The 16,839-nt window shown below is 61.2% G+C and overlaps 1 protein-coding gene and 1 long non-coding RNA gene across 10 annotated transcripts in view; both read right to left on the reverse strand.

The window, feature by feature from the left end:
- Positions 1–428: 428 nt before the first annotated feature.
- Positions 429–4,297, reverse strand: LOC140688145 (uncharacterized). The gene is made up of 3 exons (XR_012062927.1): positions 4,115–4,297; positions 3,859–4,023; positions 429–687 (listed from the first exon to the last, which is right to left on the reverse strand). It is a non-coding gene; the product is annotated as an uncharacterized lncRNA (long non-coding RNA).
- A 128-nt stretch (positions 4,298–4,425) lies between these two features.
- ANKRD11 (ankyrin repeat domain containing 11) overlaps positions 4,426–16,839 on the reverse strand; it is a 133,172-nt gene continuing 120,758 nt past the window's right edge. For 6 of the 9 annotated variants that reach the window (XM_072946827.1, XM_072946828.1, XM_072946824.1 and 3 more), the window contains 6 exons: positions 10,609–16,778; positions 8,603–8,701; positions 8,393–8,536; positions 7,120–7,212; positions 6,913–6,987; positions 4,426–5,345 (listed from right to left, as the gene is read on the reverse strand). In XM_072946827.1, the coding sequence (XP_072802928.1) occupies positions 5,160–5,345; positions 6,913–6,987; positions 7,120–7,212; positions 8,393–8,536; positions 8,603–8,701; positions 10,609–16,778 (6,767 nt within the window). In that variant the 3' untranslated portion in view covers positions 4,426–5,159. The remainder of the gene's footprint in view (positions 5,346–6,912; positions 6,988–7,119; positions 7,213–8,392; positions 8,537–8,602; positions 8,702–10,608; positions 16,779–16,839) is intronic. The other 3 variants (XM_072946833.1, XM_072946829.1, XM_072946832.1) reach the window with 1 other exon arrangement.

Consider the following 16,839-nt stretch of genomic DNA (forward strand, 5'->3'; position numbering starts at 1 on the left):
GCACACACTTCTGGGTTTCACGTCATGTCCACTTGGGGCGGGCGAGGCTGGAAGACAGTTGTACACTCGGCGCTGGGTCAGCAGAACCTCGCTTGTGGCGTCTCCCAGTCGCACTCGCTGCTCTACTGGGCAGGCCTCGGACTCCTGTCTGGAGTTGGCGCTGCACGCCGTGCCCCCTGCAGCTTGCACCCTCCTAGCCCTGCGCCCGGGGTCCCGGTGGCTCCATCTCAGTGCCCCCTCCACGTGGTGCTGCAGCGCGTTTTCTCTCCCTGTCAAAGCACCTCAAGAGTGTTTTCTGGTTCCCTGGTGGTTTCGTCTTTGAGGATTTAGGAGTGTGGTTTCTAACTTCCACACAGTTTTTGAATTTTCCAAATTCCCACCTGTTACTGATTCCTGATCTCACTCCACTGTGTTGGAGAACCCGCTTTACGTTACTACAGTCTTTTACAATTTACCAAGGCTTGTTCTGTGGCCCAACATGCGGCCTTTCCTGCACAGCATTCCACGTGCCCCGGAGAACAGGCTCTGCCGCTGTCGGTGGGGGTCTGGCTGGTTCCAGGGGAGCCTCCTGTTTCCTGTTGCTCTTCTTTCTCACCCTCCCCACGATGGAACGATGGGGCGAGGCCTGCCCCGTTGAGCGCTGTCTGTCTGGCTCCCCTTCCTAGTGCGCGGTGTTTGCCGAGGCTCCTGTAGGAAGCATATAGTCAGTCACAATTTTTTAAAAAGTGTTTCTGCCAATCTCTGCCTCTTAATTGGAGAGTCTAAGCCGTGTACATTTAATTCCTTGTAGACGCCTGGCATCCTGCTGCTCTCACCTGCTGCAGGCCTGTCCTCTCTGCTCCCGTGTCCCTGCGCCTTCGTGTTAGGTGCTTTCTTGTGTCTATATAAATTCCCGTTTCTTTTCTACATGTTTAAAAACTTGGTGTGAGGAGCACAGCTAACATCTTAACTAAAATAACCCAGCCGAGATGAATGTAAGGCAGTTTCAGAAGCGTCCTGACTCCGCTCCAACACAGGCGCCTCCTCCCCACCTTTGTGACGCAGAGACGCCCTTGCACGTGCGCCACCATCTTGTCGTTCCTGCTTTATCTTCATGCAGGTGTAAGACGGAAGATTTAAAGCAAAAATGCATTAACACGGTCTGTCTCCCTGTGTAGCTGCTTTTAGCCATGCTTTTTATTTCTTCATGTGAATTCAGGTTATTGTTCTGTACTTTTCAGTTGAGCGTGAGGGGTTCTTACCAGGATTTTTTGAGGGGCAGACATGCGAGCAGTGATGTTTTTGTTTCTCCATTTTTTGAAGAGTAGCTGCAGCAGGGACAGGAGCCTGGGGGAGGGTCTTTTCCTCTCGGGACGTGGCGCTGTCCCACCGGCACGGGGCCTGCGGTTTCTGGTGAGAAGGTGACGGCCGGTCCGCGGAGAGCCCTTCCTCGGGGCTGAGCTCTGGTCCAGGCTCTCAGCGTCCTGCTTCTGACAACGAGTCACGCCGCCTCTGGGTGTGGGCAGCCTTGAGTTTATACTGTTTTTAGTTTATCGAACTTCTCGGAGATAGATTAGTATTTTTAATCAATTTTGGGTAACTTTTGAACATTATTTCTTCAAATACTCTTTCTGCCCCATTCCCTCTCTGCCTAGGACGCCCAGTGTGTGCACTGGGACACTTGACAGCAGCTGGCAGGTCCCCGAAGCTCTGGGCGTCTTGTTGGTCTTTTTGTTTCTGTTCCACAAGTGAGGCCCTCATAACTGGTCTGCCTCCAGACTTGCTGACTCTTCATGAACTCAGTCATGGTACCTTTCAGTTACAGAACTCCCCTCGTCTCTGTATCTTTTCCTCTCTCGGTTCCCTCTGTTTGGTAAGATATCATTCTCTTACTGTCATGTTAATTCTTTAGACGTTGATTTCCTCCAGTTATTTGAACGTAAGTTATAGAAGCTGATTTTAAGTCTTTGTCTAATGTATTATCAGGATTCTCCAAGGAAACAGAATTACTGGAAGATACGTAGATGGATCAATTGTAGATTTTAAGGAGTTGGTTTCCAGGACTGTGGAGGCTGGCATGCTGGAAACCCAGGGATTGCTGCTACGTTGTGGCGTTAGAGCCAGTCTGCTGGCAGAACTCCCCCCTCACTGGGGACATCCGTCTTTTTCTCTTGAGGCCTCCATACTGAGGGATAATCTGCTTTACTCAACATCAGTGACTTAAATGTCAGCGTTATCTAGGAAATACCCTCACAGAAGCACCCAGAGTAACATCTGACTAAATTTTGGGGTACCGTGGCCTCGCCAGGCTGACATAAAGTTCACGGTCTTCCTTCCCAGACCCCCTGTAAGCATCACTGCTTCCCTTGAGCACATCCTGCAGGTCCCTGAAACTGTTCCCTTCCCTTCGTTCTTTTTCTTCCTGCTCCTCGGACTTGATCGTCTCAGCTAACTTACCTTCAGGTGTGCTGGCCCTTCTGCACAAGCTCGGTTACTGTATTTCCAGCTGCAGAATTTCCATTTTCTTTTGAAGCTAGCTTCTCTTCACCGGTATTCTCGATTTGTTGAGACTGTTCTCTGTCGTATTAGTTTTTTAGACATAATTTTATTTAGTTCTTTGAACATAATTTATCAAAGCTGACTTTTAAATTTTTTTTTTAATTGAAGTGTATAGTTGGTTGTCAGAGCTGCCTTTGTCTTACCCAGTATGTTTAACATTTGGGGTTACTCAAAGATAGGTTTGTATTGTGGAAGGAGGCTCGGGGTTCCCCGCGGCACCGGAGCTGCCTGGGCCCCTGTGAAGCTCTCACTCGAGTGTCCAGGCACTGTGTGGGTGTCAGCCCCTTGGAGGCCCTGTCCTCCTCCACCTGACGACAGGGCTGCAACGGCAGGTCTCCCGGCCAGCCCTCCCCTCCAGCCTGGCTGCCGGCCCTGCAGGAGGAAGGCTGATGTCTGGGAGACCGCTCATCTACTCCAGGCTGCTGAGCCTGCCATGAGCTTATGTGCACAGGTTGGAAAAAGGCCCCAATTTCTTCCATCTCTCTCTCCATCTAAGCTGGGGGTACCGTTGGCAGGGGGCCACCAGCCTCGCCAGCCCACGGCACCTGGGTATCAGGCATCCGGTTGTCATGTTTTGATGCCAACAGGTTCTGCCAAGGGGTTGAGAAGCGTCTGCACGGGTTGGGGAGGGGAGGTCCTCTCAGGTGAGGAGGCCAGGACCCCGCGCCCGGGGCAAAGCACTGCTCTTCTCCGGCCCAAGCCAGACTGTCCTGAGGGCGACCTGAGCCTCTCAGACCCGGGGGCCGGTCAGCAGGCTCAGCCCGGTGCCGTTCTGGGCTCGTGGACATTCTGAAAACACCTGCACAGCCTGCTGCACCCAGACTAGGGTGAGCAGGAGAACCAGACGGCCTCGGTTCCGGGACCTTCTTCACAAACGTCTAGTGGGCAGAGCCCACCTGTGAGTGGCCAGACAGCTGGGCTGTTTGTCTCATGGCAGGAAGTCGTGCTCAGGCCCTGTGGGGGGGACACTGTGGCATCACTGTGGTGCCTGAGCGGGGGCACAGTGTGGGCGCAGCTGCTCTGCTCTGCACTTGTGTTTGGGCCCCATCCCGGCCCTGTAGCTGGAGGAGAGAGAGAGAAGACCTGGGGGTTGGCCCCAGCGTCTTGGCCCCACGACGGAATCGGAGGCCCTAAGTGGGCCCGGGCTCCCTGCGCCAACACCCACGGGCTAACTCGCAGCTTAGAAGCTTCTGGGACCAAAGTTCTGCGACTCATTCATGCTCAGGCCTGGGGCTCTGCCTCCCGCTGAGGGACACTGAGCTCGGACCCAGCCGGGGGGTTAGCACAAATCAAAGAGGAAGGGCGAGCCTGGGTCCTCACCCCTGAATGGGGCGTGTCCGCAGCTGTCGCCAGCATGGGAAGTGCAGAGGCAAGGAGCACGAGGTGTCCGAGGCCGAGAGCAGGGACGGTCCACTCCTGACCCGTGGCCTCACACCCATCTAGCTGGACCAGAGAGTAGACAGGTCGCGGACGGAGCGGGGCTCCCTGGAGAGGAGAACCGGGTGAGCATGGGTGTCCTCGGAGCAGGGAGTTGTCAGCACACTCAGCCCCCCGGGGACTCAGGGTCGCGGCTTGCCTGGGTGCCAGGAGACCAGTCTTCGCAGCCTGTGCCCTGGTCTCCCCATGGCCACAGCGCTCAGCCACTGTTTTCATCTCTACGCCCTTGTCTGTCTGTCGTGTACCCCCTCCACTGCCAGCACCCCTGTCGTGAGCAGAGGAACCCCTTTGGGTCCTAGTAAGGGAAAGAAAGGAGAGGAAAATAGCATTTGTTTCAAAATTGAAAGCTAATTGGGAGGAAAAAATTCAAAGACACTGGAGTTTTTAGGGAGTGACCCTCATCTCAGCCACGGCGGCCCTGCCCGAGGGGCCTGTCATGTACAAAGAGCATGTAATTAATTAATTTATTTCTTTACACATAACTGAAGTGATGTTACAGTACATAAGTTATTTACAACTGTGCAGTAATGTGTTGCAAAATAAATTATCTAGAAGGCAGCAAAAGTACATTGTGAACGTGTATAAAACTGTACAGCGTTTACGGGTACACTTTTTATATGATTATTGGCTCTGTAGTGTTTCAAGTTATGTTCTCAGAAAGAGAAACAAAATGCCCAAGATTAAAGGAAAAAATATACAAACCACGTGGATTTGACTCCATTAAAAACACAACCGAGAGCCCTAGCGTCCCTCTGCGGGCGGGCGGCTTGTCTGCGGCCCGGCGGCCTGTCTGCGGCCCGGCGGCCTGTCTGCGGCCCGCAGCCGCCGGCAGCTTCGTGAGGCCAGGACAGCGGCCGGGCTGGCGCCCTCCCTGCCCTCCGACCTGGAGGTCGCTGTCTGTGAGGGGTGGACACCTTGGTTTTATTTTCCTCAGTTGATCACAACGGAACAGGAAATTCTAAAAATCGCACTGTGTCGCAGCTCCTGAAACACCCGTGCAGCTGGCTGGAAAGGCCCCGAGGCCGCCGCGTCCATCCCCATGTCCGGGAGGAAGGAGCTGCGCCCGGGGCCCAGTGCGGGCTTCCCCTGGTGTCCCCGCCTGAGGACAAGGTCTCCCTCCGCTGTCCGGCCCCGGCGGCAGCAGCAGGCAGACGTGCGGCCTGGTCTGGGTCCCCCTGTCTGGGTCAGGCTGGCAGCAGCACAAAGTCGTCATTGACGTCGACCATGGGCACGTAGAAGGACGGCACCTCATTCACGCACAGGGACTTGTGCCCGGCGGGGTCCAGCTCCTGCACCTTCAGCTGCCACTCCATCCTCTGCACCGCGTTCAGGGCCGCCGCCTCGTGCTGCTGCCGCATCAGGAGGCACGTCTGTGTGGGAAACGCACAGGTGAGGGGCAGGGGCTGGGACCCCAGCGCGCCCGCACCCGCGTCCCTCTGGGAGGACGGGCACTAGGACGGCCTCTCACACCAGGGCCTCACCCCGGCTACACGGGGGTCTGGCTGTCACTGCTCTGTGCCCCCCCACCCCCCGGGTTTCACTATAGCATCTAATCAGAATGTGCAAGAGCTTTTCTGTTTTTGTTTCACAATCATGTCTGGCTGCTGATACTGGTTTCAGTTATGTCTGGCACTTACAGTAGAAACTTTGCCTTTTAGAAGTGCCATTTTTAGAAAGAGTTACCCAGGGTTTAGTTTTACAGTGTTTAATACTCCTGGGTTTATTAAGTTGGTCCTAAGAGTGAACAGTCACATATTTCATTTTAGGCAAGTGGCAGGTAGAGACTGAAACCACCACCACCAGGATGACGTGCCCAGGCCGGCAGGTGGGGCCCGAGGCGGGTGGGATAGCACAGCAGGCAGACGGACACAGTGCGACGCGGCCACAGCGAATCACTTTCTTGGACAGGCACAGAAGTATTTAGGTAGGACATCATCATCTCTAATTTGGCTCAAAATAATTCGGTTTAAAAAACACACACACGTGTGGGGATAAACAGCTCCTCCAGCTTGTTCTGAACAGGCCACGTGCGCCTGGCAGGGAAGCCGTGTCCCCACTCTCTCAGCAGCACGTGCCAGCCGGGTCTGACGCCCGGGGCGGACTCGGAGGCTGACAGAACAGCAGCCCAGGCGCCCTCGGCAGTGTTCACTCCGGCCCGGTCGGGGTGCCCAGCCTCCCTCTACTCACTGTTCCTGGGCTTCTAGGGTTCCATTTTACTGGACTGTGGTCCCTGAGTTTTAAACAACTGGAATGAAACCGCTGGGCTACAGTACTGAAATAGGAGACGCCTCCATTCACCCTTCAGAACCAGCAAACGACGCTGGCTGTAGGGCTGCAGGGACTGGGGGCAGGCAGTCTGTCGTCTGAGGAGCCTCACGGTGACCGTGTGCTTGGGAAACAAGTGGTCACTGGAGCGTGGTGTCCTCGAGGTCTGGTCGTCCGTGTCTGGGCGCACTCCTCACACCACGAATCTAGCCTCCTGTCCACACTTTTCCTTCCTAGTTTAACTTCTTTGCATGTTAAGGAAATTAGACTGTGGCATTATTAATGCACCAAACTGAATTTTAATTCTCTTTTTTAAAGAAAAGAAAAGAAACAGCTCCCCTCAAGCCGGCTGGTGGGCGGAAGGGAGCTCTGCACCACCACTGGGGCTCGTCAGACGCCGTGGTGGCTGGGGCCCTGCTCTGGGCCTGTGCCCACCGTCGGGGGCACTGAGGTAGGGCACGCGGAGCCTGGGCCTTGCCTCGTGGGGGTTCCAGGGGTGCTGGCTTCGGGGTGGGAATTTTGTAGCTGGTGCTACTGCTGTGGTTCTTGGAGGTGACCCCATGTGCGGCCCTCACGGCTGCACAAGCTCTGGTTTCGCACTTGCTAAGCTACCCCCCCGCCTGCTGCACTGGCCCGCGCGTCAGAGCGGCGGTGGTGGGCGGGTGCTGTGACCTTTGAGGAGGGCTCAAGGTGGGGTCCCACAGAGGCCTGACCGCCAGCTGGTGACAGGAGCTGCTCCCCGCACACCTGGACAGGAGGGAAGACACTCTGAGAGGGAACACGGGGGTGGAGCGGCCTGGGCGGGGCTCCGAGCGCGGCCAAAGCCATCTCCTGTGGACACGGCTGCCCGGCGCCCCCCGCCGCGGCCCCGGGACTGACCTTCATGCGCTCGTACTTGTCGTCCACGTCTTGCAGCCACGAGATGAACTGGCGGGCGTTGAAGCGGTCCCGCACCGACTTGTTCTCGTCGCCCTGGAAGGACAGCAGGCCCCGTGTGGGCATCTGGAAGGCGCGGCAAGGCCCGCCCGCCTTGAAAGGGTGCAGATTCCAGAATCCACACAGTGTGCCCAGTACTGACCGGCAGGGCCCTCCCTCCCGCTCTGCAGACTTGGGAGGGCAGTGAGGCCGCCTTGCCGCCATGATCCGCACGTGCACAGCCGCCGTGGCTGAGACGGACCGACGGGGCAACCTTGGGAGGGCAAGGACAGTGCCGGCCCCTGGGCGTCAGGGTGGCCATCAGGCCAAGGACGGCATGTGAAGGTCTCTGTCACCAAAGCCATGCAGGACCACCGCCTAGGGGCTGAGCCCAGGCCCCACGACAAGCGTAGTGGAGGCAAGAGACCACAGCCTGGACCCCTCTCCCCTTGACATTCAGAAGGAGCCCAGGCAGTCCCTTCAAGGTGAGCAGATTCCTTTCCTTTTGGATACAAAAGGCGAGACTTCCACCCGATCCCTACAATAACCATCGTGAACAGACGTTTCTGCTGAGAGAGACGTGTCCCTGTGCACAGCACGTTACACGGGGAAACTTTAGAGATAGAGCCTTTAAAGTCTTACATGAATGGGAAATCCTTAACGCACTGAAGTTTTTAACCACCGAACCACGTTACCCTGTGGCCAGCCCAGGAGTGCTGCTCAGAAACCGAGATCCACGTGCCCCCCTACCCACCATGTGCCTGTGCTCACAAGAAGGCATCTGTCAGGAGGGGACTGGGCACCGAAGCCGGAGCACTGAGTGGGGCAGAAGGCGGGCCCAGAAGGACACATCCTGGGCTGTTTCCAAAAAGCCACAGTGGTTGCCGGCAAAAAGCCGATCCGGGTGGCCGGGGACACAAGAGTCCGCTCTCTGCGCGAGTTACCTCTCAGGCTCGACCAAGGACTTGGCGGGGGGGGGGGGGGGCTTCAAGGCCCAGGTAAACAAGCCCAGCCCAAGGGGAGGCGGCTCAAGGCAAACCGTGCGTCTGGGCCAGTGGGCAGCACCCAGCCAGCCCAGGGCTGTGGCCCTCACTGAGGAAGTGCTTGGTGCCGCTCACCCACAGCGTACGTGTTCGAGAGGAAAACCCGCCACTGCCGAGAGGGACCGACACGGAGGAGGCGCTGCTGCCGTCCTGGCCCTGGGCACACCACGTGAGCAGTCTGGGGCAGCACCGACCTGGCTCTCCAGAGGCATGTTGTAGACCTCCGAGTCCAGCAGCATGGTGCAGGCGCTGAACGGCACCGCCTGGTTCGCGATGGTCCTCGCCGCCCGGCAGTGAACCCGCAGGATCTCCTGTTCGCAGGAGACGATGAGCTTCTCCTGGAGGAGAGGGACAGGTGAGCGGGGCCCACGCGTGCCTGAGCCCGCCCAGCCACGCCCTCTTACCCGCTCGATGCTGTGCTGCAGCCGCAGCTTCCCCCGCACGGCCTCCTGCTGCCTGAACAGCTCCTTCAGGGGCTCCGCCAGGGAGGGGGGCGGTGCAATCTGCGGTCAGAGGGAGACGGAGGGTCAGCGGCCCACTCGCGGGAGTCGGCCCTGCAGACACACAGCCCATGAAACACAACGTGCCAGGCCACTGGCGTGCACCCCGCGGACGTGAGGTGGGGAGGGCGGGCAGGAAGGGCGCTGCGGAGGTGGGGATGCAGAGAAGGGAGTGTGTACCGCCCTCTGGTCTCAGCAGGCGCCACGCGCCCCCAGGTCAGCCGTCAACCCCCTGGGACGCAGGCGCCAAGAGGCAGACAGGATGAGCCCGATGGTCTCCTGGGGAGGGGGAGCAGGGAGGGAGAAGGCTCGCCTGGGTCACTTTGGAAAAGACGTGAGGCCAGAGAGCAGATGCCCCCCGGGATGCCGGAGGCCACCCTCCAACCAGCCACGGCGCTTCTCCCAGGAGGCAGTGCTTCTGAAACGCAGTCCACACCTGCGTCTTAATAGCACAAGTTGAGCCAGAACATCCCGTGGGGCCAGGAAGTGAGTGTTTGGAAAAGATGGGCCACCCAGGAGCCCCTGCCAGCCAAGGCCACGTAGGTCACAGGCTAGTGCTTGTCCACAAGCACAAACTGGCAGCCCAGCGAAGACACCTCCCCCCACCGCCACAGTGAATGCAGCAGTGGCCCACGCTGTCTTCAAAGTCTTTGGTCTCAAATTAGTTCAAAATATGCAATTACTACCTCCTGTGAGGTCTCTTCTGCTCTAGCCCCTGTCCTCGATGGCCTGGCCCCAGGGCGACTTCCTTGCCTGATGCTGCACAGCGGCCTGTGGTGGGACCAGGCAGGCGGCAGCTCGTGTCTCCCTAGAGCATCCTGTCCAGGCTGGCCCCAGGTCTGAGTATTTTCAGGGAGCCACCCTTCCAGCTTCCTCTGGCTCCACCCTCTGGAGAGGGTGCCAAGGCCTTGGCCCTCAGGCTCGTTGGGGGGGGGGGGGGGGCTCGCCTCTGGCCTGCCCTCACCTAACAGCCTGAGTCTCAACTGTGCGGCAACAGAAAGAGGAACGGACCTCTCTTCTGAAGGCCGAGAGCCAGGGGAAGAGGAGCGAGTGGTAGGGGCAGGAAGAAGGTAGGGCTGTCTATGGCAGTCAAGGTGCCGTTTTCTTTCAGTCTCACTCTCTGAGACCCTGAATCTAATGCCTCTGTCTCCCTCCCCGGGCAGCTTGGGGTCAGGGCTGAGAGCAGGGACTGCGGCTGGTGACATCAGATAAGCTGCAACGTGCAGGTTGGCAGAGGGTGGTGGCCGGGGCAGCCACCCCTAGCACGAGCCCCTTGCCCCGCTGCTCAGCGCTGGTCCTTGTTCTGAAGATGCTGGATGCGGGTAGTGCACCAGTGCCTGGGGGAGCTGCCAGCAGGGAGCTGAGGTCTGATAGCAGCACACACGTGAGTGACAAGGCCCCTCTGGAGGCCCTGGGAACCGGCTTGTCCTGACCAGCACTGACAGCTGTGACTGAGGCCCATCCTGGGCCCAACGGGCGAACAGAAGGTGGGACAGGACGGTCAAGATAAAGTCCACTGCATGCGTGGGACACGTGGGGCTGGGGCAGCTCTGGCTCCTGCCGAGCAGAGGGGGGTTGAGGGCAGGCTCTGTTGGCCGCACACCCCTCTGCCTGCTGTATGGAAAAGAGACTCCCGTGGGCCAGGAGGAGGGGGTGGGGGGAGCCCAGATGTGGGTGCAACGAGGAGGAGGGTGGTGTGCACGGCAGGGCTTGGGTGTGTCACACGGGCAGACATGAAGGAGTCACCAGGGAAGGGGCATGTGAACAGACTGCTGAGAGGGGTGGGGGACGGACGAAGGCCAGGTCTCCCCGGGAGCAGCCTGGAAGCTCACCGAGGAAACAGCAGAGGCACCCTCAGGCCCAGCGGGAAGAGGGCCCGGGGGAGGCGGGCGGCCTGGGGGCAGACTCACCACAGGGATGTGCAGCTTGCTGAGCGGCTTGCCGTCCAGGAGGTAGGAGCCGGTGTAGGTGACGTACTCGGCGTAGCACTGGGGCGCCTGCGGGCTGATGTAGCAGAGGATCTTGCGCTTCTCCTCGATCTTCTTTCGGATCTGCAGGTACTCGAAGTACGGGTTGGCCCTGTCGCTGTGGTACGGCTCGATGGCGTCCAGCTTGATGGCATCCACGATGGCGGCCAGCGTCTGCTGGATGACCTCCCGCGTCTGCCGCGTGGATGTGTGCATCTGCTGCGTCAGCGGCTGGCTGGAGCGCTGGAAGCGGCGTTTGCGCGGGTGCTGGGCCTGGGGGTCGTCCTCCTCGGAGGCGCGGCCCTTGGCCCTGGGTGCAGGCGCCGGCTCCTTCTCGGCGGGCGGTGAACTCTGCTTGCTCTGGCTGGCCAGCATCTGCGCCCGGGTCCGGGTCATGCGCTGGGGGACCTCCTCCACTCTGGGTGCCTTTGGGGCTTCGGCGGTGGCTTTAGGTTCGGGTTCTGCAGCTTCAGGCTGGACGCTGCCCGGAGACCTCTCCAGCCCCACACTGTCCTGGGGGCCAGCCCCGTCGGCCACGTGTGGCTGTGCAGAGCCATCCTCGGGGGCGTCGGCCATGCCATGGGGGGTGGCCAAGGAGTCGTGGCCCTCGGCCTCCTCATCTCTGCTCCCCAGTGGACGTGGTTCCGAGGGGGCCGGCGTGGGCTCTGAGCTCAGGTCGGGGTCCTCGGGGGCCCTCCCCTGCAATGCGCCTGCCTCCACTGCAGCCTCCAGCAGGATGCCCGGCTTTGGCTCCTCCAGGGACCCCGGTTCGGGCTCTGTGGGGAGCCGGGTAGCTGCCGGATCAGGAGGCAGCACGAGCTGTTCCTCAGCGGCTGGCGCAGCAGCATCCCCACCAGGGAGGCCTGGGGGTGCCCCTGCAGGGGTATTTTCTGGAGGAACAAGAGGACTCTCTTCTACAGGCTCTGTTTCAACATCAGAAACATCCTTAGTCTGGAGGGGAAGCTCTGGCAGTGAGAAAGGCCCCAGGTCGAGGTCGTCCTCAGAGGCAGGGAAGGCACCGGGCCAGGGCGCCGGCTCCACCTGGCCGAGGGCAGAGAGGCTGTGACCGCTCTCCAGGAAGTTACTCTCCAGGGGGCCCAGCACCTCCACCTGAGCCCCGCTGGTCGCACACGCGGACTCGGGGGGGCCGTCGGGGGGCGCTTCTGGAAGGGACTTGCAGTTACTAAAGAAGGGTTCCAACCTGGAGGTGGGGGCGAAAGGGGGTGGCTCTTCCGAAGCAGAGATGGAGGCCGGGACTGCCGCCCCCGTGTCGTCTTTGACTTCGAGTCCTGGCTCAGTGACCGGCAGTGGGTAGGAGACGGGGGACACTGGGTAAGGGGGCTCTGGGTGTGGGGACTCCGGAAACCTCTGTGGAGACTTCAGCAGAAGGTCTGACCCCACGGGCCAGCTGACAGGGTTGTCGGGGGCGCTCCCGATTAGGCCGGAGGTGAGGCCCTGCTCCGCGGCAGCAGGGTGTGCCCACTCGACTGGCTCCTCCGTGATGACCGTGCTGAAGGGGCCCTCGTCCAGGGGCTCCAAGAAGCTGGGCTCCGGGGGGATGATGGCCGCAGTGGCCTGCTGGTCCTCCGTGGCGTCCAGGGGAATGCTGAGGTCCGGGGGGAGGGCCCCCTCCATGGACGGGGCCAAAAGCTCATCCCTGCGTGAAGAGGGGGACTTTGCTTGTAAACCAGAGAAGGCGCCCTCTGGGGAGGGGGTAACGTTGACCACAGCTGCAGGGGGACAGTGCAGGGTATCTGCTTTGGGGGAGAGAAGGCTGTAGTCGGGGGAATAATACCCAGGGGACAGGCAGCTGAATTTCTCGGCGGGTCCTGGGGGGCCCGGGGCCTTGTCTTCCAGGGGCTGCCCTGGGGAGTTGTAGCTGGATGAGGCGGGGACACTCTGCTGTCGGAACAGCTTGTCCCCGATGCTGAATTCCTCCTCGGGGGCCCTCCTGATGTCCACGGACACTGAGCGGTAGAGGCTTGTGCACAACGGCCTCGTGGGCGTCTGGCCTGGGGTTTCCGACACGCCGCTCGCAGCCACGGAGAACCTGTCAAAGAAGGAGGGCGAGCAGGCGCTGGCGGACGTGCTGGAGACGGGCTGGGGGTCCGCGCACTCGAACATGAGGTCAGAGTAGTCGTCAGCGCTGCAGGACGGGGTCCGGGGCGTGTGCATGGCCTCCTCGTAGCTGGGGCAGGACACCACCGAGGCGGGCGTGGGGACCCCGGTGGGCCGGCTGTGGTCGGGCCGGGGAGAAGCAGGCAGGACCTCCTTCATGTGGGGTCCCGCCAACCAGTCTCGGGGGTCCACGGCCGGGCCCGGGTGTGGCTTGTTCTCAGCGGCAGGCGCGGCAAGAGCCGGCTCCTTGAGCTTTCTGTCCTTCAGGGCAGGGTCTGGCCCCAGCGGCTTCTTGGGCGGGACGTCCAGACCCTTCCTGCGTGCGTCCTCAGCCGGCCGCAGCTTGTCCTTGAGCTTGGGGTCCGCGGGCCTGTGCCGCAGCTTCTCCATCTGCCGCATCCTCTCCTTGTGCCGCCTGTGCCGCTCCTCCACCTCCAGGTCCTTCTGGGACAGCATCCTCTCAAAGCTAGTCATCATCAGGTCGCCATCCCCCAGCAGCTTCTCCCGGGGCCTGGCATCCTTCCTGCCTGGGTCCCTGGAGGCGGGGGGCCTGTCGCCGCCGTTGCTGGTCCTCACGGGGTCGCCCTTCTCCCTCTCAGGGTTCTCCTTGAACTTCTCCTTCAGCTTGGTCTCACCGAGCTTGGCGCCCTCGTCCCGGGGCCGGTCCCTGTCCCGGGCGGCGGGCTTCGGCTCCTCCCGGTGGTGCCTGGGGAGCCCGTCCCGCCACCTCTCCCGGTGCTTTTCCCGCCTCCGCTTCTCCTTCAGGAGGCCGGCGGCGCTCGCCCCGAAGGGCCGCAGCTCCTTCTCCACCTTCTTGGCAGCGTCTCTCTCGGAGTCATTCTTCTCCTTCTTTTCGGCGGAGAGCAGCTCGACGGCTTTATCCACGTCATCCTCCGTGTCGGCCTTCGAGCCGTAGGAGGCGCCGTACGCGTCAGAGTCCAGAAAGTCCCGCTCGTACTGGCCGCCGTCGCCCCGCTCCTTCCGGTCGGGCTTGTCTCTCCGGGCCCTCTCTCGCTCGTGGCTCTTCTTGGAGGAGGACGAGGAGTGCCGGTGCCGCTCCCGCTCCCGGGCCCGCTCCTCCGGGGGCTCCGGAAAGGACGCGTCCAGGAGGGCGCCCAGCCCCGGGTCTGGCCCACGGTCGGTGAAGCTGTCGGAAGACACCTCGCTGGCCTTGTCGTTGGAGTCCTCCCGGAACTCCTGCAGCGCCTCCTCCTCCAGCCGCTCCAGCAGGCTCTTCTCTGCGTCGGCACCCTTGGACGGCCTCCTGTCCCGGCCCTGCTCTCGCTCCGGCCTCTCTCGGTGCCTGCTCTTGGCCTTGTCCTCGGCGGGGGGCCGCCGCTCCGCCTTGTCAGGCGGCCGCTGCCTGCCCCTCCTGTCCTGCGCTGCCTCCGCGGGGCCGCGCTCCCTCCTGTCCCTGTGCTTCTCTGGTGGCTCCCGCTCCTTCTTCTCCCTGTGCTTCTCCAGGCCCTTCTCCTTCCTGTCCTTCACGCCTTCCGCGGCCCCCTTCTCCCGCCGCCTCTCCCGGCCGTCCCGGTCCTTCGGCTTCTCCGCGTGCTTCCGCGGCCCCGCCTCCCTCTCCGGGGGGCCGTCCTCGTCCTCGCTCTCATCCGTGAAGATGTCGGCGATGTACCAGCTCTTCTCCTTGCCCTTCTTGTCCTCCTTCTTGTCGCACGAGTCTTCCGCGGCAGCCCCGGGGAAGCCCTTCTCTCGCCTGTCCTTCCCTGCGTCCAGAGATGCCTTCCTCTCCCTGTCTCTGCCGTGTGTCTCCTTGTGCCTCTCCCTGGCGTCCCTCTTCTCTCTGAAGCACTTCTCGCACTCCTTGTCCCTCGGGCCCCTCTCCATGGCGGGCTTCTCGCCCCTGTCCTTGTCGCTGCACTTCTCCTTGTGCTTCTCCAGTTTGCACTTCTTCTCCTTCTCCCGCGCCAGGTGCTGCCTCTCCCAGGGCTCCAGGCTCTTCCCGAAGTCGCCCTCGCCGCCGTGCTCCTTGGGCTCCTCCTCCGGCTTGGCACGGCAGTCCTTGCGCTCCTTGCTGGCCTCAGACGGCTCCTTCCGCTCCCGTGCGCCCTCTGCGGACTCCCGTCGCCTCCTGTCCTTCTCCGCCGGGTGGCCGGGCCCGCCCTTCTGCTTCTCGGGGTGCTCCCGCCGCCGCTCGGATCCCCGCTCCAGGGGGTCCCGGTCCTTCTTCCTGTCACCCCGCTTGTCCCGTGCCCGGCCCTCCCGCCTCTTCTCCTTGCCGTCCTCCCGCACCGTCTCCAGGATCAGCCTGGCCACAGACTCGCCCTTCATGTCCCTGTAGTCCGTCACCGGGGAGTCCCAGCTGTCCTCCCCTCTGAAGTCGAAGGATGAATCGGACAAGTCAGAGAACCACCGATCCTGCTGGTCATCGGAGAGGCTGAACTTGGTGTCCTCGCTCTCCAGAAGCTGGCTTTTGTTGCAATACTCCTCCACAGCAGGGTCTTCCCTGTACACCTTCTCTTTTTTGGGTCTCTCTCTGTCTTCCCTGAAAGGCTTCTCTTTCAACGCTCTGTCTTCTCTGAAGTCACTCCTCTTGTCCGGCTTCGGGGGCCTGTCCTTGGGCCTCTTCTTCCGCTCCTCCCTGCAGAGCCTCAGCCTCTCCTCCTTGGGAGACTTCTCCTTCAGCAGCCTCTCCTTCTCAGCCCTGCCCGAGCGGTCCTTCTCCTCCCGGCAGCCCCTGCCCGCATCGCGGGCTCTCTTGAGGGACTTCTCCTCCCTGGAGGCCTTCATCGCCTCGTCTCTGAAGAGCCACTCCTTCTCCTCCGCCTTCGCCTTGCCGAGCCTCTCCTCTCTCTTGAGGTGGTCGCGGTCGTGCCGTGGCGCCTTCAGCCTGCCCTCCGCGGGCCCGTCGCTGTCCGGCCTCGCCTTGGGGTCCTCGTACTCGTAGGCGAGGCTCTTCAGCTTCAGCTCCTGGCCAGCTGTGCCCAGCCCCTTCTCCTTGTTCCTGTGTTTGTGTTTTGTCTTGTGTTTCTTGACGACTTTGCCTTCCTTGTCCAGCTTGGGGACAGCGCCGTCCACGCCGGGGTGGAAGGAGTTCTTCCTGTCGGGCAGAGCGCCCTGCAGGCCGCCCCTCCTCCTGTGCTCCTGCCGCTTCCGGGCCGGCTTCAGCGACTCCAAGCTGGAGCCCTCGGAGGAGCAGTCAGACTCGCTGCTCAGTCTCGTCCTCGTGGAGTCTGACAAGGAGCTGACCTCGGACCAGGCGGGAGAAGAGATGGTTTTCCAATTGTCCGTCCGCCAGTGCTTGGCATGGGGGTCCGTGTGGCTGGGGTTATGCTTCTGGGTGGCGGAGCTGCCGTGGGACGAGGTGGAGGAGGCGGACAGGGAGCTGAACAAGGAGGGGTCCTTCAACACCAACGGGGACTCCTTGAGGCAGCCGGGGCTCCCCGCCGAGTCCCCGCCCTCCTCGCCGCTCTCCGAGGACTCGCTCTCCGACTCGGACGAGCAGAACTTGTCGCTCCTCTTCCCAAACCGCACTTCTTTGCCTTTTATTTCTTTCTTCCGCTTCTTTTTCACTTTATTTTTTTCCTTCTGCTGTTTGGAGCTGGAAGGCTCCCGCGCCTTGCTGCCGGGCAGGACCGCATGAGCTGAGAGCCGCAGCTTCTCCCCACCGCCCACGGTGACGGCAACGTCCTCCTCGTCCGATGTGTCCGACAGAATGCGGTGAGAAGCCTTCTTGGGCGCGACAGCGCCACCCTTGCTATGCGTCCTCACCTCCATCTTGGGGATAGAGACGAGGCTGCCGGCCTTGGCCTCCTTGCGGTACTCCTTCTTCAGCAGATGCTTGTCGTCCACGGGGGGGACCCGGTCCTGCTCGTCGTCCTCGTCAAACTCGTACTCGTCCTTCACAGGGGTCGCTGTCTTCTGGGGCTCCGGGTTCTTAGCCTTGTGCTTGAGGCCCTTCTCGAACTCGGAGTCCGTGTTGTTGCCGTCGGCAGAGCTGGAAGGTGCGAAGGACGGGGCGTCCTCCTCCTCTGAGCTCTCTGTTGGGAAGGGGAGAGGTGTCAGCACGGCCTGGACAAAGGCCTCCCGGGTGCGTGCAGA

The sequence above is a fragment of the Vicugna pacos genome, chromosome 21, assembly GCF_048564905.1.
Source record: "Vicugna pacos chromosome 21, VicPac4, whole genome shotgun sequence".
Classification (NCBI taxonomy): Eukaryota; Metazoa; Chordata; class Mammalia; order Artiodactyla; family Camelidae; genus Vicugna; species Vicugna pacos.